Source organism: Panthera uncia, chromosome B4, assembly GCF_023721935.1.
Source record: "Panthera uncia isolate 11264 chromosome B4, Puncia_PCG_1.0, whole genome shotgun sequence".
In the NCBI taxonomy this organism is placed as follows: domain Eukaryota; kingdom Metazoa; phylum Chordata; class Mammalia; order Carnivora; family Felidae; genus Panthera; species Panthera uncia.
In genome coordinates, this window is record NC_064809.1 from 79,406,204 (window position 1) to 79,429,248 (window position 23,045).

Genomic DNA, 23,045 nt, shown 5'->3' on the forward strand with positions numbered 1-23,045 from the left:
GGCTGTGGAAGAATTTTTAAATATCTCTAAGATATCATACAGGAAAATGATTATGTAGAGCAGGGTTTCAGTGCTAATTAGACTGGTCTGTTCTAAAAGGACACTGGAAAACTAAGCCATATAGCACAAATTGCATATAACCTATATAATAACAAGTGGTTTGAGTTGGTGAAAATGATGTGACAGAGGCTTGAAGGAATGTACCTTTCTATTCCCCCTAGGAACAAAAACTCAATATTGCTAATTCAGTGTGGAAAGCTTATGGAGCATAACCACCTGGAATAATGAGAATCAACACTCTCTACAAATGTATTTGTATTTGTAGGGGGACCTGGGGGGCTGGGTCGGTTGGGCGTCTGACTTCAGCTCAGGTTATGATCTCATGGTTGTTGAGTTTGAGCCCTGTGTCGGGCTCTGTGTTGACAACTCAGATCCTAGAGTCTGCTTCAGATGCTGTGTCTCCCTCTCTCTCTGACCCTCCCCTGCTCATACTTTGTCTCTCTCAAAAATAAAATAAACATTTAAAAAAATGTACATGTGTATATACAGGTATATTGATACATAAATGCATGCTGATGCTTTGTATACATGGATTAGCGTGCACAGAAAGATTTCTCATCACTGTCCACTGACAGACCCTAGGAAAACCTCAAAACTCAAAAAAACAAAAATTTTTTAAGATGGAGTCAGGTTGAAAGGATTCAAGAGCCATTGAAAGATCCAAAGGCCAAAGATAGAGAATTTAAAAAATAAAGAATCTAGTATTATATTATAATCCAAAGGATACAATTTATATTCATTAGTGTTGGGGCGCTTGGGTGGCACCTAGGTTGGTTAAGCAGCTGACTCTTGATTTTGGCTCAGGTCATGATCTCATGGTGGGTTTGTGAGTTCAAGACCCATATCAGGCTCTGTGCTCACAGCGCAGAGCCTACTTCAGATCCTCTGTCTCCATCTCTCTGCTTCTCCTCCATATACTCGCTCTCTCTCTCTCAAAAATAAATAAGTGTTTGAAACTTTTTAAAATAATCATTTGTACATACTATAAAGAAATGATTGTATAATTAAATAAAAGTGGAAAAAAGTGAATTCTTTCTTACAGAATAATGCCAATTAACAAATACAGGAAAAAAATGACAAATACAAAATCACTACCTTAAAACTATAAGCAGAAAGAGTTTGGGGTCCCCTGAAAAAGATGAGACATAGATTTCTTGACATAAGAAAAGTTGTTTTAGGCCCCTGCCATCTTGGGACCTATACCTGAGCAGCACTACTTGTCCAAAGCACATTTCTTGCAGAACTTCATAGGATATGTTGAAATTGCAGAAGAGTAGACTTCAATAGTCAATAAAACAAGGTAAGAACAAATAGCCACTATAAGGTCAGGAGACAGCACAGTCATATGAGAAACAATAAATCAGTGGTAGAACTCCCAGGGCTGATTCAAAAGTAAAGATTGGCCTGATGCATTCTTGTTATGTTTGCAGGATTTAAATGCCTTTGCACAATTTAAGAGATCACACCAACCAAAGCCAGAGAAGTGACCCTTGCCAGCCCTTGTGATTTCAATTAACTCAGTCACCTTGGAATTTTCTCCCAATTCCATGCTGAATTTCCCATTTTGCAAGCCTCTGGATGAATATGTATTCACCCTTGGTTTAAAATTTCTCCAGTTTTGTTGATGAAGGACACACCGCTTTAGGAAATATCCCAGGTGTTCTCCTTTACTTGTTGCAAGTAAAACCCTTCCTTTCCTATTCTTTAACTTGCTCATTGTTTTTGGCTCAACATCCACCTAAAGGCAAACCCAGTTTCAAGTCACAAAACCATGTGATAATTCTGCAGCAAGATCATTGTAGAATGATAAAATTAGGAAAATATTGTTTAAGAATTTTTTTCTGATTGGGGGTAAGCCCTTAGATGTCTAAGAAGCATCGTGTTGCTTACAACAGAAGGTAAAATGAACTACTGAGCCACATGATAGAAAGGAGTTTATTAACACGCCATATATAAACTTGACTCATTTTTTCCAACTGTGTTTTTGCTTATTTATAATTTTGTATATATTCATTGTATTCATTTTTATTTCACAACTTTAAATGAAGGTGAATACTAGATATCCATATATTTAATATTTTTACTATGCATAGTGGATAGCCAACTGATGAATTGTATCACTTTAATCACTGGTGGTGGGGGGTGGGAGAGATGGTCTCAGGTGTGAATTTAAAAGTAAACTAAAGCTAAAATACAAACATATAGGTCTTATCATGAATAACTTATATTGCATGCCCTTGATTTAAGACAATCTTTAATCTTTGATGGATATGTCTTTAAAGGATAAAAGATTAAGTTTTTCTTCATTGATAAAGTTATGCTTAATGTAACAGCTTTATTACTTATATTCTGTCAATCTTTATGCATCTCCCTATAATCTATTGTTGAAAATATTGATATAAAAGCAAATTCTGCTAAAAAGTTTGAGGCACATAAGTTTCTCTGCTCCCTGGAAATACATTATTGCTTAAACTGTTATTAGAAGTATCTGTTTGGGTCCTGTACTGCTTTGCATAGTGCCCTTCAAAGGTCATGTCCATCTGAAACCTACAGATATGACCTTATTTGGAAATAGGGTCTTTGCAGAAGTACTGAAGGGGAGCAGACTATATCACCCCCTGATATGTCTCTTTGGCATAGGATTATTTTTTGCTGGTTTTGTTTAAGAAATAACAGACAAAGGAAAAGCTCTGTAAGCTGAGAAGTCACTTTTTTGTAAGGTATTTGCATTATGTAAGAAAATTCCATTTGTAAGGGTATCTCCCTCTCTGTACCAAGAAGTGGAGGATAATCAAATCTCTAGAAACTCTTACCAAAGGAGAAGGCAGCAATGCAAATCTGTACAACAACCATACCCTCCTTCACTGTGTTTCCCTTGATAACTTCCTATAACTGGCTCCCTCCCCACTGCACAACATCTTCTTTTGGCTACAGGTGAGGATATTATTAAAGGTGGTGGCTTGAGCCATTTGGAGGAATTACTCCGTTTTCCTGGATCTCTCCCATGTATACAGGAGGTACACATGCTATTTAACTTCTGTTTTTCTCCTGTTAATTTTTTTTATTATGGGGGGGGGGGATGGGAGGGCTCTCAGCCAAGAACCTAAAAGAGCAAAAGGAAAATCATCTTTCCTCCCATACCTAATCAAGTTGAGGTCATATACATTAAAGCAATTTCCATGTATCTTGATGTGACAACAGTTTCTATATAACATAAAATTTTAAATAATATGATGACCTACACATAAATGTCATGTAGATACTATTCTGACAATGTTTATAATAAAACATGAGCACAGGGGTGCCTGGCTGGCTCAGTCGGATAAACGCCCGGCTTTGGGTCAGGGCATGATCTCACAGTCTGTGGGTTCAAGCCCTGTGTCAGGCTCTGTGTTGATAGCTCAGAACCTGGACCCTGCCTCAGATTCTGTGTCTCCCACTCTCTCTGACCCTCCCCTGCTCGCTTTCACTCTTTCTCTCTCTCTCTCTCTCAAAAATAAATAAACATTAAAAAAATTTTTAAAAACATGATCACATGTATGGCATAGTATTCAAGTTCTTGACTTTTCTCATGAACAGACTAATATACTTTGAATTTAAATAGCTGTTCTGCTTGCTTTAATAGTCTCTTTCTTTAGTGTGTACTCTTTATTACTTAGTCATATACCTTGAATAATTTCATGTCTCCAAAAAAAAATCTTAAAATCTTTCTTCAGAAATTGTCTAACATTTTAAGATCATCAAGTAATCCAAATTTCCATTGATTTTAAACTATTTATATGTCTTATGGAAATCCTCTTTTTTTTTTTTAAATATAATTAATTGTCAAATTGGCTAACATACAGTGTGTAAAGTGTGCTCTTGGTTTTTGGGGTAGATTCCCATGGTTCATCTCTTACATACAACACCCAGTGCTCATCCCAACAAGTGCCCTCCTCAATGCCCATCACCCATTTTCCCCTCTCTCCCACCCTCCCCCCATCACCCCTCAGTTTGTTCTCTGTCCTCTCTTAAATAGCAACTAAATATAAGTTCCAAATGATGAATGTAAATGGGATATTACAGACATCTTTTCGGATCACTGCACTGAAAAATAAAATGATGCACGGGATGAGGGACATATCGCTTATCTTGGACATGAGAAAAGGAATCTGAGGTTTCTAAAATAACGTAGAATTCTCACCTTCTGTTGTAAGAAGTGAAAATTATGCACACAGTTGTCTTTTCCATCTCTCTACCCTCAGAACCTAAGCTTGACCCCAACACATAGAAAACATCCCAAAAGTAATCATGGAGTGAATAAATGGTAATGATTATAATCATGACAGGTTTTCTATGTCACCATTCAGTGTAAAAATGTAAAACCTTAAAAAACATGGCATTTCTAATGGTGTAGAATGATTGAGACCTCAGCCCCAGTCTAAAACATCACGGTGAATTCTTAATATTTTCCCTAAGATTAGAGAAAAGCCCACTTGTTCACAATTTAAAATCTATTGCCATTGAGAAATTGTTTATCTCTTACACCATTAAATTTCTTCTCCTTGTGAAGTTATGGATTCTTTTTATAATTTACTTTTATGTCTTAACACTGTATCTTAACACTGAGCAGGTATACTTAAGTTTTAGTTTTGCACAATGTGAATATTTTTATAATTTAAATTCTTCTATGTATTTTTTCTGCTCTGATTTCAGGCCACAATCACCAAAATAATCTATTCTAAATTATTTACTAATTTGGACTATTGTTGAATGCTGGTGTCTGGAGAACACCAATCTCCATGGTACCTTTTGTTTATTTACTCAGCTAATCCCCCTGAGTCCATTGTGAATGGAGCAGATAAAATGATAACTAGCCTGAATAACATTACTAAGATCATATCATCTTGCCCACCATACCTGGAAAGACATTCCAACTATAACTTCATTTCAACCATAACTTATTTCATTCAACTATAACTTATTTCATTTCAACTATAACTTATTTCATTTCAACTATCACTTACTTCATTTCAAGTATCAAGACAATACTTCTTAAAGTGGCAATAGGTAGGATATCTTGAGAACTCAGATCCTTCGAGAAATCTGGGTTAATGTATAGAAATAAGTTGATGTATGCCCTTTTTATAAAAATTGCAGAGAAGCTCCCTGAATTATGCTTTATCAATATTTTGAATACTTGGTTACAAGGATAAGATTACAGAGAAGAAACAGATTGCAAAGACTTTTGAAAATTCCCAAAATTCTTACATTTAAACAAATTAAATAAGCCATTAGAAATGACAATGACTAAACCAACCATATTTACCATAAAAGTAAGTATGTCTTGGGGCACCTGGGTGGCTCAGTCGGTTGAGCGTCCAACTTGGTTCAGGTCATGATCTCATGGTTTGTGAGTTCAAGCCCTGCATCAGGCTTTGTGCTGACAGCTCAGAGCCTAGAGCCTGCCTCAGATTCTGTGTCTCCCTTTCTCTCTGCCCTTCCCCCACTCATGCTCTGCCTCTCCCTCTCTCTCTCTCTCTCTCTCTCAAAAATGAATAAACATTAAAAAAAAAGTATGTCTTTAGTAGTTTCTTTCAGGAATGCAATTTTGCTTTAATAGGATAAATTTATGCTTTATGCAAGTTTTCTCAATTATGCACAATACTATATATGACTAAATTAAACCACACAATTTATATGAAATATATAAATGAAGAAATTTTTAAACTGCAACAATGTAATAGTTTCATGCAACATTTTTGTTCATTATAATGTAAATATTCAGTGATTGATAAGACTACATATTTTTGTGTTCTTAATCTAAATGTCTTTTAATAATTATTTTTAATATAATCAATATCAAGATACCATGTAATCATTTTTGTGCAAGATTTGAAACTATTTCATGTGTCTTAACGCTGAGCAGATACATTTTCTGTTTTAATTTTACACAATGTGAATTTTATACAGTGAGGGTTAGCATCCATCATGTAAAGGCAGAAGACAAAAAAAAAAAAAAATGCATATCTTATGACCACGAGGAGGAGAGATGATGCAAAGTAGGAATAATCCCCTCCTAGCAATCAGGTAAAGATTTTAATGTGTTCATTAACACACTAAATTAATTGGCTAATTCTCAGAAAATACCATTCCTTTTGAAAGCTCTGAAACCTCAGAAGGATGTAGAAAACAAAGGAGACATTACAGACTTAGGCTGTATGGACAGTTAAGCATTTTTTAAAATGATCTTAGATGACAGCGCATCTAAAGCTTTTATGGAAAATAAAAACTTTAAACAGGAAAAAATCAAATCCTGATAAACATCAAGAGTTGCATTAAAGCCAAAGATGAAAAATAAAAGAAATAAGAAATAATCCTTGCTTCCCAAAAGCGTACCTTTTGTCTCCCTCAAGAAAACAATAGGCAATATTATGGAAAAGTGCTAAATGATTTTATTAAGTTTTTTTATTGAGATAATCTCTACATCCTACATGGGGTTTGAACTCACAACCCCAAATCAAAAGTAACACGCTCCTTTGAGCCAGCCAGGAGCCCCAAAATCATTTTAGAATTTACAAAATTTACAATTTACAATTTACAAAAATAAAATTAGGACTTAAGAAACAGTAGTGCTTTATGTATCAGAGAGCAGACTCACGATAGGTAGATACTAAATACAAATATATTTAAGAATATGTTTATAATCTTAGAAAAGACCACTATGGCAAATTACTAATTAAAACTAGAATGTCTTGTGACACAGACATTGGAATTCGATTGGGACTACCCTCCCATGCATTAAATGTGTCTGTATACTGTTATCATGGAACATTATTCTACCAGATGGGCAAGTAAGTGGTCTCTGAAGATTGTAAAAGTTTGAATGGGAGAAGACAAATGGTTATTCAAAATAGAAAAGTTAAAATATATATGATGAAGAAAGTAACAAAAAATACCTTCAAAATTTTGTAGTATGCTGGGAGTAAGCTGAGTTTTATTAGAAAAGGTTTTCATCTTAGAGGTTTTAATCTTTTTTTCTTGTTTTCAGGTATATACCAAAATATTCAGAAGACAGGGATTTATACCGAGATATGTGAGAATACAATGAAAGATATACAAGAATAATGAATTAATATATGACATACTAACATTTATTATTATATATTATTATATAATTATTATAAATGTCAGTATCATGTTTCTCTAAAAATATAAGGCAGCAATGACTTAAAATTTATTTATTTATTTATTTATTTATTTATTTATTTAAGTTGGAGTGCCTGGGTGACTCAGTCAGTTAAGCACCTGACTCTTATTTCAGCTCCGGTCATGATCTCACAGTTCATATAATCAAGCCCCAGGTAAGACTCTGCGCTGACAACACGGAGACTGCTTGGGATTCTCTCTCTCCCTCTGTCTCTGCCCCTTCCTTCCCTCTATCTCAAAATAAACAAACATTATTTAAAAGGGTGTCTATGTGTTTGTGTATGTGTGTATGTTTTTCTTTCCTGGTGTCGTAACTTTTCTTATTTTTTCATCTATTTTACAGCTACACAAAAATATCATTATAAAGAAGGAAGATAATGAAAAATTACACCTCAGTAACAGAATTTATTCTTCTTGGATTGACAAATGACCCACAGTGGCAGGTTGTACTTTTCGTATTTCTTCTTGCTACCTACATGCTAAGTGTGACTGGGAACCTGATCATTGTCACCCTCACCCTTTCAGATGCCCACCTGCAGACTCCAATGTATTTCTTCCTTCGAAACTTCTCATTCCTAGAAATATCATTCACATCTGTCTGCATTCCCAGATTCCTTGTCACTTTTGTGACAAGGGACAGAACCATTTCCTACAATGGTTGTGTGACTCAGCTATTTTTCTTCATCTTCTTGGGGGTGACAGAATTTTACCTTCTGGCTGCCATGTCCTATGACCGCTACGTGGCCATCTGCAAGCCTCTCCATTACATGACCATCATGAGCAGCAGAGTCTGCACCCTTCTTGTCTTTAGCTCATGGCTTGCAGGATTCCTGATCATCTTTCCACCAATACTGTTGCTTCTACAGTTGGATTTCTGTGCCTCCAATGTAATTGATCATTTTATCTGTGACGCTTCTCCAATTCTACAGCTTTCTTGCACAAACACTCACTTTCTAGAACTCATGGCATTTTTTTTAGCGGTGGTAACACTTATGGTCACCTTAACGCTAGTTATTCTCTCTTACACATACATCATCCGTACAATTCTGAGAATTCCTTCCACAAGTCAAAGGAAGAAAGCCTTTTCCACTTGTTCCTCCCACATGATAGTGGTCTCCCTCTCTTATGGAAGCTGCATTTTCATGTACATTAAGCGTTCTGCAAGGGAAAGGGTGACTTTAAGCAAAGGAGTAGCTGTGCTCAATACCTCAGTGGCTCCTCTCTTAAACCCTTTCATATATACACTAAGGAATCAGCAGGTGAAGCAAGCCTTTAAGAATGTGGTCCAGAGTATGGCCTTTTACTCAAATAAATGAATGTTATTATGAAAAAAGTATACCCTTAAAAGTAAAGCTGAATGAAGAACTCTCTGCCTTTCTCTACATAAATTCTTCAAACACCTCAATTCATTCTTTCAGTTAGACATATGTATATAAACAACGCCTCTTTTTCTTACTAGCCTAAAAACCAGGTCTTAACTGGCTTTCTGTATAGAAAATAGTCAATCTTATCCTGTGTAACTAAAATTCATGTGTCAATAATCTCCATTGTTTCTCATATCAAAGCAAAGCAGCTTAAACATTCATAGAAAAGATACATATTGCTATACTATAAGAAGCTACTAAAAACCACAAGCACTATGAAATGTATTTTACGAGAAATAATAATATGTATCAATTAATATTTCTTAAATTTCTACTTCTGTGTCATCAATAAAACATTTAAAATTAAAGCATTATTAAAATATCTCCATGAGTTTATCAATAAAATGTAATTAAAACATGCTGAAAAATCAAATAGAAATTTAAGATAAAATCTGCTGTCAGCCTTATCTTTGCCATTTGAAATGAGATGGTATCTATTTTATACTAGTTTTTGTAGGAAAATATAGAAGTTTCAGTACAAGACATGAAATTTACCTTTTTCTTCCACTGATATGTTCTTAAAAGAAAATAGATTAACTGAAGAATTCCCTCTCTGCCAATCATATTTGAAAGGGAAAAGCATGGTATATAAAGGTAAATTAAGCTATCCTGATAAATGTCATATTTATATTCAAACTCTTTCAACTGATACAAAAATGGTCTTTCCTACTGATATGAAACAACAATTTCATAATCTGGAATGATAGGACATAGAGACTCCAAAGAGTTTCTTGGAAATGATGATACATGACTTATTTATGCCTTAGTTTTCCTTATTAGCAAATCTACACACTGTGTTTATCTGTCCTTTGCCTCTTTTACAGCATGTCCTACCTCCCTCAATAATATCCAAGAAAATGACTCTGACAACTTCAGAATTGTAAAAAATGTGTCCAAGCCTGGCTCCTACAGTTAATATCCCCTTTGGCACCTATGTATCACTAAGAAAACTGGTTGTCTTAAGACAGCAGTTGTGAATATAACTAGATACTAGGTAAGTGGATTTGACTTTGGTTTCTTGATTTCCAGCTTGGTCTGATACATAGGTTAATGTAAAGAGCTGTACATAGTTTCTAACTCCCAGACAGAAATACCTTTTCTTGTATCTCATAGACAAGAGTGTCTGTGAACACTCACTTATTTCTTACCATTGTCCTTTCATGGAATGGGTTACATTTTTTTAAAAAAGGATTTAACATAATATTACCACAAAATGAAAATTAATTTATCATTTTATTCAATTATAAATTCCATATTGGGGCAATTTGTAAGAAATGAAATTATATAGGTTTACTTTTGTAAGAAAATCACAAGTAAGCTGAAATGCAAAAGCAAGAACTTATCAAACTCAATACCCAAAAAACAAATAATCCAGTTAAGAAATGGGTAGAAGGGGTGCCTGGGTGGCTCAGTTGTTTAAGCATCTGACTTCAGCTCAGTTCATGATCTCATGGTCTGGTCCATGGGTTTGAGCCCTGAATCAGGCTCTGTGTTGACAGCTCAGAGCCTGGAGCCGACTTCAGATTCTGTCTGTCTGTCTGTCTATCTCTCAATCTCTCTCTCTGCCCCTCCCCTACTCACACTCTCTCTGTCTGCCTCTCTCTCCCTCTCTCAAAAATAAACATTAAAAAAATAAAAGATAAAACAAAAGAAATGGGCAGAAAACATGAATAGGCATTTTTCCAAGCATCCAGATGGTTAACAGACACATGAAAAGATGCACAACATCACTCATCATCAGGGGAATACAAACCAAAACCACAATGAGATACCACATCACACTTGTCAGAATAGCTAAAATTGACAACTCAGGAAACAACAGATGTTGATGAGGATATGGAGAAAGGGGAACACTTTTGCACTGTTGGTGTAGATGTAAACTACTGCAGCCACTCTGTAAAATAGTATGGAGTTTCCTCAAAAAGCTAAAAATAAAACAACCCTACAACCCAGCAAGTGTACTACTAGGTATTTACCTAAAGGATGAAAAACACTGATTTGAAGGGGTACATGCACCCTGATGTTTATAGCAGCATTATCAACAAGAGCCAAATTATGGAAAGAGCCCAATGTCCATCGACTGATGAGTGGATAAAGATGTGGCATCTATATACATATATATATACACATATATATATATATATATACACACACACATATATACACACACACACACATATATATATATACATACACACTACTCTGCCATCAAAAAGAATAAAATCTTGCCATTTGCAATGACATGGATAGAACTAGAGTGTATAATGTTAAGTGAAATAAGTCAGTCAGAGAAAGACAAATACAATATGCTTTCATTCATATGTGGAATTTAAGAAACAAAACAGATGAACATAGAAAAAAACAGAGAAGGAAGCAAACCATTAAAGACTCTTAATAATAGAGAACGAACTGAGAGTTGACGGAGGGAGGTTGGTGGTGTGATGGGCTAAATGGGTGATGGGTATTAAGGAGGCCACTTATGATGAGCATTGAGTGTTGTATGTAAGTGATAAATCACTAAATTCTACTCCTGAAACCAATATTACACTGTATTTAACTTAAATTTAAATAAAAACATTTAAATTATAAAACTGATTATATATATATACATATACATATATGTATATATATATAAGGAGTGTATACAAACAACATGAAAATGTTAACTAAATGAATATATACTATACATATGGTATATATAATAGGTATGTAGGTAGACAGAAGAAAGAGAGGAAGAAAAATAAGAGGGAAGGGAAAGGTGATCCTCTTGATTGACAGAAACTTCTCTGGAAAAAGTTGATTCTAATATTCACATTGTTCATAAGCGTAAGGTGAAATATTATTGTAAAGTATTATGAAATAATGAAATTTTTATTGCAAATGTGATGGTTGGTGAGAAATGTATCAGATATATGTTATGTTTTAGAGGCTTTCAAAAATATTAAGTTCATATTATTTTTCACACTAATATTTCTAAAACGCCTTCCCTTTAACAAGGGAAATTACACGTATGTAATGATCACACACACTTGTGCCATAACCTTTTTTAAAATCAAATCACAGTTACTGTCACTTTACTGTTTTGTGGTTATTGAAAACATAAGAAATCATTTATTTTCATTGGTGAATTATCATCCTAAAAGTTGATTCTATTAAACATAAAGTGGGAGCTTAGAATAAAAATTTCTTAATAGCATTGCAAATTGGAATTTCATTGACTCCTATTCTCATGAAGCATTCCTCAAGCTCTAGAGATTACAAAATACTCTCCAAAAAGTATTAACCATTCATGGGCCATTGAATCTCTTGGGATCTTAATACAAAGTGATGATTGGCTAAAGAAAAAGTAATCACTAAAACTTACAGATCACAAAATCTAAGAAAGAATCACACAATCAGACAATTTTGGAAAAGCCTTCATTTTGTCTTATAAATGCTCAGGGGTGCCTGGGTGGCTCATTCAGCTGAGCGTCTGACCTTGGCTCAGGTCATTATCTTGGCAGTTTGTGAGTTAGAGCCCCTTGTAGGGCTCTGTGCTGACAGCTCAGAGCCTGGAGCCTACTTCAGATTGTCTCCCTCTCTCTCTGCCCCTCCCCTGCTCGCACTGTCTCTCCCTGTCTCTCAAAAATAAATAAACATTAAAAAAAATTGTTTTTAATACTCAGAAGGAAAAGTGAGCTAGATGAATAGATAATTAGAATAGAAAAGGAAGAAATCAGTTATTTTGTACCTTCCACAACATTTCTGCATTGATCTTAACCAGGCTGCCTGTACTTAATTAAATTCCTCTAAGTACTAATACAGTAAATGTGATAACATTTTTCTAAGGCATTCCATTTATGTTTTCTATAAAAGGCAAACTACATATTCCTTTTTTTAGAAGCAACTTTATAACTCAGGAGAGGTGTGATATTTTCCAGTTCTCTAGAACTACTTTTTATATTATCCATTTGCTTTCATAAATATTCAGCTATTTTTTTTTTACCTCTAATACATGCAATGCTAAGGGAAACTTTTCAATTCAATCTTTTAAGAATTCTATCTTAAATCCCTCCTTAAACTGAAGTCATTAATAAAGTTCACGAGGAGAGAGGTAGAAATGGGTGAAAAGGCAGAGGAGGAAGAGCCTAAGAGCACAGAAAGAATATCAAGTTTTGCAGTAAATAAAGTTTGAGTTGGATGCACAAATGAAATTATTTGCCATTTAAAATAACATTCAGAGAATATCAGATAAATCATGGTCTTCTTCCCCCTTTATGTGACCAAACATGCTATTTGGCAAATTCCACATGAAAAGAATTATTATTAGAAACTAGACATTAGTTAAGAATTAACTTTCCTGGGGAGTGCCTTTGGTGGCTCAGTCGGGTAAGCCTCTGGCTCTTGCTTTTGGCTCAGGTCATAATCTCATGAGTTTGAGCCCCATGTCAGGCTCCGTGCTGACAGTGCAGAGGCTGCTTGAGATTCTTTCTTTCCCTCTCTCTCTGCCCCACCCCCTCTCAAACTTAAATAAATAAACATTTTTTAAAAATAAATATGGATGACATAGTCTGAATGGCACTGCATCTCAAAATTAATGGAAAAGAGGGAAGGGAGAAGGAGCTATCAAGGAACAAAGGCCTTTCTCCAGGAATGCTCCATTCCTTCCTTATGTTGCTCCTTCCCAATTATATAAATATTGAGCAGAGAATTAATCTCTTACCTAATGAAAAAGAGTCTTTCCGTACACTCATCAAAATCAGTGACATCTAGAATCCACATACAAATTACATGATCTGAGTACATCATAAGCCTTGGAACAATATTATGTAGTCAATTCCATTACTATATAAGGGAGAGTATTACTCATGCAACAGCACTTTAAAGTTTTATTCTTTGATAGCAATAACCAAGAAAACCTTAGGCTAAAGCATGAGGTACTAATCCATACTCTACATTGATATCAGTCACAATAATTTTCATGCATTGAATAAAAGCAGAAAGTTTCTACAATTATTTGATCACCGCATATGTATTATCACATTTCATTCTCACAGGCATCTTATCATCATTGTTGTATTTCAGGTAAGTAAAATCAGCCTTGCCTGTCATGTTCCCTGTCCTCCAACCACAAACCTCATGGTATTATTATGTTTCCATGACCATACAATATTGCAAAGGTTTTGAGGGGACAGGAACTCACGGAGAATTAAATTCCAACAGATGTCAAGTTCATAAATGGAAGCGCTGGGTCTGAAAGTCAGCTTTCTATATACAAAAGATGTACTCTCACTCATAAGTGAAAAACAGTAACTTTATAATTTTTAATCAAACAGATCTAAAAATAATTTGAAAATAAACTATATGACCCATTGCAGAGTTTAATTTAAATTTGACATTTTTATCATAAACATAAACAGATCCAAAATTAAATAATCTGGGTATGATGAAAATATTGAGATTTTAAGATTAAACTCTTACATTACCATTTGGTTTGTATTTATTGTCAAATGTATCCTATGTAGAGAAATACATAGGAAGTTAATGATGTTCATTTAAAATGATACCTAAAAAAACATGCATACTTCCACTTCCCAGGCTAACATACCAAACACCATATTAACATAGAACCCCCCCAACTTTTCTGTCCTCCAAAATACAGATTTCGAAAGACACATCGACTGTACTGACACTGCTTTGCTTTTCACACTACCAAAATGAACTCTTTATATTTTTCTTTCCTGGGTTTTGGTCAGGTTTTAGAAAATTAAAAATTACAAACAATAAATTTCAGCTGCATGCTTTTATAAAATTTGACAGACGTATGCAGTTGTGTATCCACAAGCACAGTTGAAATAAATATATTTTGAAAAAATATCCAAAATATTTTCTTATGTACTTTAGTAGCCAATCCCTACATCTTACAGCTCTTCAAGAATCCACTGATCCATTGTCCTATGGTTTTGTTTATTTTGTATTGTCATAGAAAATGAATCATATCGTATGTACCTTTTAAGTGTTCCTTTTTCACCTTATAAAATGCTTTTGAGATTCATCTATGTATGAATATATATATATATGATTTGCATATATCATTAGTTTATTCCTTGTTTGTACGAATACATGGATTCACCAGTTGATGGAAATTATAAAGTTTCAGGTTTCATATTTAGGTAGATCTGTTTTGAGGTTTTTGTATAATAAAATATATATGCTGTGGTTCAGATTTTGCTTATGGAAGTCCAATTTTTCCAGCACCATTTGCTGAAAAATAATGTGTTGTCATTGAATCTTTGGGGTACCTGAAATATATATATTTCATATAATCACATTAGAAATAATGATTTAATAATTTTATATAAAAATTCACAAAAGTATATATAAATAAAATCATGTCTAGTACTCTTTTATTTCTGACATTCTAATACATGCATTAAATCTTTAAGTCTTTAAAGGATATATTAAAATTTAAATATTAAATATTTCCCAGTTTTGTTCTTCTTTTTCAAAGTTACTTGGAGTATTTTAGGTTTTTTAGCTTTCAATGGAAATTTTAGATTAGGCTTGTAATTTCAACAACCACCACCACAAAGACTTTCAGTTTCAGCTTGACGTGTAAAGAACTTGGAGTTCCCATTCTTAGAACATAAAATGCTAAACAAACTGAAATTGATGACTTGTCTTTGACCATTCAGAGAACTGAGGTCACAGGATAAACTGCCACCCTGCAAACTGAAGAGAGGAACAAATTCAGAGTCATGGCTAAGATCCGCTTACCTGGAACACAACTGCTAGAGCCATTAAATGGTAGGAATTCTTAAAGGGTAAGTTTTACAAACTGCTAGGGGCCTAGTATAGACTAGAATTAGAGAATTCTGAATGACCTGACACTTACATGGAAGTTACCTCCAGGGGTAACTTTTTGTTTTGGGAAAAACAAAGAAAATCCCTTCATGCTAAAGGAAATGTAACTGATCTATTTTTTTAATGTTTATTTATTTTTGAGAGATAGAGTATAATCAAGGGAGGGGCAGAGAGAGAGAGGGAGACACAGAATGTGAAGCAGGCTTCAGTCTGAGCTGGCAGCACAGACCCCAGGCTTAAACTCATGAGCTGTAAGATCATGCGTGACCTGAGCTGAAGTCAGATGCTTAACTGACTGAGCCACCCAGGTGCCTCAGAAAGTAACCATTTAAAAAAAATTTTTTAACGTTTTATTTACTTTTGAGACAGGGAGAGACAGAGCATGAACAGGGGAGGGTCAAAGAGAGGGAGGCACAGACCCTGAAATAGGCTCCAGGCTCTGAGCTGTCAGCACAGAGCCCGATGCGGGGCTCGGGCTCACGGACCTCGAGGTCATGACCTGAGCCGAAGTTGGCCGCTTAACCCACTGAGCCACCCAGGCACCCCAGGAAGTAACCATTTTAAAACACACCAAAATTGTTCCTCATCACAAAAATTTTCAAGGAACTTTACTATATCCTTATCCCACCTGGGCAAAGCACCTTACTCACAGTCCAATCTTCTCTAAACTTCATGTCTCAACTCAAAGGCGAGTATTTGGGACAATTATACCACTGGAGAAACAGTCATGAAAAATCACAGTTTAGAGACACAGGGCTAAGATATTGAGGTGTAATCACAAGATTACAGAACACTATCCCTTTGCCACAACTACCATCACACAATATACAATACAGTAACAGTGGATTACAGCTGCAGAGCTCTTCTCATTCCTGGAAAGAAGCCTGAAGTCAAGAGGGGGAAGACAAAAGCAAAGACACTAAAAGATATGAAAACTTCAAACTACAGCTTCAGCAACAGCAAATAGTAAACACATCGAAGCAAAATTATCCTAGCAAGATTATACTAAATCTTCATACTAATGGCCTATTTACATCAGTTTACATTTCAATGACAAAAAAAATTTACAATACATAGCAAAGGAAACAAACAAAAACCAACAAACAAAAACACCGTACCATCTGAAAGGATAAAGCAAGCTACAGAGTCAGAGTGGATATGCCACAGATGTTAAAGATATCTAGCAAGGAATTGAAAATAACTATGATTAATATGGTAAGGGCTCTAAAAGAAAAAGTAGAAAACATATAATGACAGATGACAAAATTAAGTGAAGAAATGAAAATTTTAAGAATCAAAGGAAATACCAGGAATCTAAAACACTGTAACTGAAATGAAGAATGCCTTTGATAGGCACATGAGTGGATTGAATCAGGCAGAGGAAAGAATCAGTGGTTTCTGAAGACAGCTCAATGAAAAGTTACCAAACCAAAATGCAAAGAGAAAAAAGAAAAAAAAAAAAATTAACAGAGAATATGGGACAATCCCAAAACTTGTAACATAGGCATAACTGAAATACCAGAAAGAGAAAAGTGAGAAAAAAGAAATATTTAATGAAATAGTGGCTGTAAATAGAACTTTCCAAATTAATGACAGAAGCAAATACACAGATAAAAGAAAATTAATAGAACACCAAGCAGGACAAATAAAAAAATTTTTTTTCAACTACTCATATTATATTCAAATGCAGAAAATAGAAAGAAAATCTTGAAATAATCCAGAGAAAAATACAGCTTACCTAGAGAAGAACAAGAGTGAAATTACAACACATTTTTAATCAGAAAATATGCAAGCAAGAAGAGAATGGAGAGAAATATTTAAAGTGTTTAAAGAGAAAAAGCACTAACTATACACAGTTAAATTATACTTCAAAAGTTAAGGAGAAATAAAGACTTTGTCAGACAAACACGAACTGAGTGAATTCATTATCAGCAGGCCTGACCTGAAAGAAGTTTTTCAAAAGTTCTTCCATCAAAGGAAAATTATATAGATCAGAAACCCTATTCTACACAAAGAGGGACACTGAAGAAAAAATAATTAAAAGTAAAATACAGTACACTCACTATAAAAATAAATTAATGAGGACAGCAAGGTATTGTCAAAAGAATATCCATAAAGATCAAAATTAACGAAGACAGCATGGTATTGACAAAAGAATATATGTAAAGATCAATGAAACAGAATAGAGATTCCAGAAATAACACACATACAGTCAGTTGATTTTTGACAAAGGAACAAAGGCAGAAAGGAGAAAGGTTAATCTTTTCCACAAATGGTACTGGTAGAATTAGACATCCATATAAAAAAAAATAAATCTAGGGGCACCTGGGTGGCTCAGTTGGTTAAGTGTCCGACTTCAGCTCAGGTCATGATCTCCCAGTCCGTGAGTTTGAGCCCCGCATCAGGCTCTGTGCTGACAGCTCAGAGCCTGGAGCCTGCTTCAGATTCTGTGTCTCCCTCTCTCTCTGCCCCTCCCCTGCTCATGCTCTGTCTCTCTATGTCTCAAAAATAAATAAAAATATTTAAAAAAAATTTTTAAATAAATCTAGACACAGATCTTTCACAAAATTAACTCAAAATGAATAGACCTACTATAAAACTTGAACAATAAGTAATTGGATGGTGGGTGGTAGAGTCAGAATTCTCACTTTTGGAATAGGAGGTTACAGAGAAGAAGGGAAGGAAAGTTACATATAGTAATATTTATACATATGTATTTATACACAGGTTATTAGGATCACATGTATTTCCTGGTTCTGTCCTCTTAGTCAAGAAACAATGACACTATGGTAGCAATCAACACACCTACAGCCCAGATCTTGGTTTCTAATACTCTTCGCCAATAAAAGTAACTGGGTACTGCAGAAATGTTTGATTACAGGGCTGTGGTAAGGAATATACAAGATGATCCTGAAGCATCTTACAGTACCAGAAAATAAGTAAGCGATTTTTTAAAAACAACTATGATGGATGGATGTCAAATGAAAGAGTAGCCAACTTGAAAGGCCCCCAATGGCCAAAGCTAGAAAAATTTAGCAACAACATAAATTAGTATTGAATATAATTCAAAGTACAAAACATTTCCATGAGTCCATACTGATATAAATAAATAATTGAATAAATTAATAAATGAGAAAGAATACACAAATTTTCCATGTAAAGGAATCCCAAATAATTTACTCCATCTTCTAGGCAGAGTGTAATTCCCAACCATGCAGTGTGGACTGCACATATTACAGAGTACAGTGTGGAAAGTGGAGGTAGGTGGGATAGCACCCTTAACAGTGAAGTATCTAACTATCAGTACCTAAGGTGATCAAAGTTCACACCAGCAGTGATAAATCACATTGATAGTACCAACTCATGACATGGATGTGATGAAAATGGTAAATTTAACTCAATGGTCTTCCCCAAAACACATGACCCTAATTTAATCCAAGAGTAACATCATATAAATCCCAGTTGATCAAAATACTTGATCAGAGTTCTCAAAACTCTCAAGATCATCAAAATTCTGAGAGATTGTCACAGCCAAAAGAAGCCTAAGGATGATTATAGTACTGTACTATCCTCAAAGAGATCCAGGAATAGAAACAATATATTAGGTAAAAATCAAGGAAATCTAAATAAATTATGTTCTTTAGCTAATAATAATGATTTAACCCAATAATGTATTAATAATTTATCAGTTCACTAACTGTAATGACTATACCATATTAACATGTTAATAATAGGAGAAACTGTGTCAGGGATATGTAGTAATTCTCTGTTCTATCTTTACAATTTTTCCATAATTCTAAAACTGTCTTAAATAAAAAATGTATCCAAAAAAACCCTGATGATATCTTGACTGGAATGTTGTTGAATCTATCAATACATTTGCTAAATATTGACACCTTAAATATATTGAGCCTTCTAAAGCATGAGGATTTCATAGCTTTCTGTTTAGTTATTATGCAATTTTTTTTTATTCTCCATCACAAAGAATTAGTTTATTTTTTTATTGAAGCAGAAGTAACATTCGATGTTATATTAGTTTCAGGTGTACAACATAGTGATTCAAAAATTCTATACATTACCCATTGTTCACCAAAGTAAGTACTATACTGGATAATATTATCACAATAATATTGACTATATTCCATATGCTGTATTTTTCACCTATTTGACTTACATAACTGGAAGTTTGTACCTCTTAATCCCCTTTACCTACTTCACTCATTCCCCCCATTCACCTCCCCTCTGGCACCAATCAGTTTGTTCTCTGCATTTAAGAGTCTATTTTTGTTGTTGTTGTTTGTTCATTTTTTTTTAGATTCCACATACAAGTAAAATACAGTATTTGTCTTTCTCTAACTTATTTCACTTAGCATAATAACCTGTAAGTCCATCCATGTTGTTGCAGATGGCAAGATCTCATTCTTTCATATGGCTGAGCAGTATTCCATTCCATTCCATTCCAGTATTCCATATATATGCCACATCTTTTTTTATCCATTTACCTATCAAAGGACACTGGGTTACTTCCACATCTTGGTGAATGTAAATAATGCTGCAATAAGTACAGAGGTGCATATATCTTTCTGAAGATTACTGGATCATACAGTATTTTTATTTTTAAATTTTTGATGGACTTCCATGTTGTTTTCCACAATGGCTGCAACAATTTTACATTCCCACCAACAGTGCATAACGGTTCCCTTTCTCTTCCACATTCTCACCAACACTTGTTATTTCTTGCCTTTTTGATTCTAGCCATTCTGATAGTTGTAAGGTGATACCTCATTGTGGTTTTGATTTACATTTCCCTGATGATTAATGATGTTGAGCACCTTTTCATGTGTCTTTGGCCATCTCTATGTCTTCTTTGGAAAAATGCCTACTCAGATCCCCTGCTCATTTTTTATTGATTCCTTGTTCTTTTGTAGATGTTGACTTTGTATAATTTCTTTATATATTGTGGATATTACCTCTTATTAGATTTATCATTTGCAAATACCTTCTACCATTCAGGAGGTTGCCTTTTCATTTTGTTGATGGTTTCCTTCACTGTGCAAAAGCTTTTTATTTTGGTGTAGTCCCAAAAGTTTGTTTATTCTCAATATACTTTTATTAACAAAATATTTGAATAGCACATTTTATACACTTGTAGCCCTTTATTCTTGCTGTTTTCTGTTTCTTCACAAGTTTACATGTAATTATGTAATTGGATTATAGTACCTCAACAGACATTTATCTAAGGTCAAAATAAAATAACATTGACGATAGGAAATCCTAAAGAATTCTAAGACTGCTTTTTCCTCACTGCTATTCTTTGCACTTATATACCCCTCTGAAATGGAATGTGTTGTTTTTTTTTTTAAATCATTTCCCAAGGATACCTAATCAAAATTATTCAACTAAACTTTAGGGTACATTCATCAGGAACATCTCTCTCCGGAGACATTTTAATTGTTTTCCTACAAGAATCCCCTATGACTACTTTTTTTGAATCCCCTGTGACTACTTTTTTTGAACATCAAGAAAGATGATTAATTTTTGAAATTACATTTCACCAGCATACCAAAGTGATCCCTTGTGACTATTTTTAGAAAAAAAAGATACCTGTTTGTTTTAGTAACAATGGTTAGAAAACCACAGGAAGGTAATAAAAAGTTTACAAAAATGAACTCATGTTTATTTTATAAAAGTTACTGTGAGTCAGGTAAATGTTATATTGGTAGGTCTTCCTAGGATCTAGGGTTAGGAAGGATATTGTTTTTATGGAAATTTTGGAAAACAAGGGATTTTAATGCATGGTCTTGGATTGTGCAATTTAAGATAGCTTCTTAAGTTTCAAGGATTTTCTGTCTCACAAATTTTTATCCATTCCCAAGCAGCTCACCTCTTTCCTATAGCTGTTATACATTGATTTTCACTCCTGGTTTGAGCCTTTCCTTCTTATGAACAAAGAGCTTTACTTAATTAATGAGCAAAATGGACAACTTTGTCACCCCTATTTCACTGTAACTACTTTTTCTTTATTTTGAGAGTCTTACCCACATTCCAGGAAAGTTTAGTCTCTAGTTCTGCTGTGTAACCAGGCAGAAACTTAGAGCAGGGGTCTGTTTTGCTGCTGGCTCTCCCTTCTCCACCTCTCCAGTTCTACTCCTAAACAATGAGTTAGTGCCAGAGACACTGCTACCCAATGAAAATTTTTTGCAATACCTTGAGTCTCGGTCTTCCAGACTTAACATGGATTGACTACGTGGGACTAACCATAGAGCTAGTTCCACCATGTGTGTCACCAACTCTTTTCTGGATCACCTGTTACAGAACCTCTTGAATACTTGCACCATCTACCTGCAACTGGGACTGTGTCAACTTTCTATCAGGGCCTCCCTGACTTTACTTTCTCCTGAATTTATTCTTCAGTACGTTCCATCTCACTCTATGTGACCAGGATCATCCTGCCAAATTCCACCTACATGGTACAGAAATATGTTCTTGCATCATAAAATTAAAGCAAAAACAAATTGTGAAGTCTATAAAATGCTCCAAAAGTAAAGCCTCCAACACTGACCCTCAATTAAAGTAAGGCAACAGGGGCGCCCGGGTGGCTCAGTCGGTTAAGCAGCCGACTTCGGCTCAGGTCATGATCTCACGGTCCGTGAGTTTGAGCCCCGCTTCGGACTCTGTGCTGACAGCTCAGAGCCTAGAGCCTGTTTCAGATTCTGTGTCTCCCCTCTCTCTGACCCTCCCCCGTTCATGCTCTGTCTCTGTCTCAAAAATAAATAAATGTTAAAAAAAATTTAAAAAAAAAGTAAAGTAAGGCAACAGAACATTTGTATTTGAGCAGTTACATTTTTACCACGTGGGATTATATAACTGTAAGTATATTTTTCATTTCTTACCTCATTTTTTTCCATTTTCTAATCAATTTATAACTTAAATCACTCAAGTTTGTCTTCTAAAAAGTAATAGCTTATTATTTAATTCAGAAAGGGAAATGTTTAATTCTTACTTTGCTTAGGATTATATAAATTTTTTATTTTATAGCCCTGATTCTTTTAAGTTGGTAATTCTCTGTATAGGCAGCACTGACATGAAACATCTTGAAAAACTTGTAGAAACTATTTAAAAAAGGAAACTTCAATTGTTTTATTTTGAGAAAAATTATTAGAACATGTAGTCATTGGTAAAATATTTTAATAGAAATAAAATATTTTTTATAGTTTTCATATACACTTATAAGATTTTTAAAAGAAAACAAAACACATTTAAGTATATTTTCATATACAGATGTCAAGTGACTCAGTCAATTTTAAATGGCTAGTGATCTACAAAGAAGATACTAGGTATAAGTTTATTTGTCCTGGCTCATACAGATTTTCAGAATTCAGTACAATTTGGTGGCTAATTTATTGGTCTGTTACATATCTTATATATTTCTTAACTATCACACAGAAGTGATAAAAAATAATACTGGACTCACACAAATCATTGTTTCTTGTTTGCATTTATAGACCTGGGAGAAGTCAGCAATAAGAA

At 34.4% G+C, this 23,045-nt stretch overlaps 1 protein-coding gene across 1 annotated transcript; it reads left to right on the plus strand.

Annotated features, from left to right (window-relative positions):
* The first annotated feature begins 7,536 nt into the window (after positions 1-7,536).
* LOC125919179 (olfactory receptor 6C75) lies at positions 7,537-8,564 on the plus strand. Its single transcript, XM_049625686.1, has one exon. The coding sequence runs from the start codon at positions 7,626-7,628 to the stop codon at positions 8,562-8,564; it is 939 nt and encodes a 312-aa protein (XP_049481643.1). The 5' UTR covers positions 7,537-7,625.
* The last annotated feature ends 14,481 nt before the right edge of the window (positions 8,565-23,045 follow it).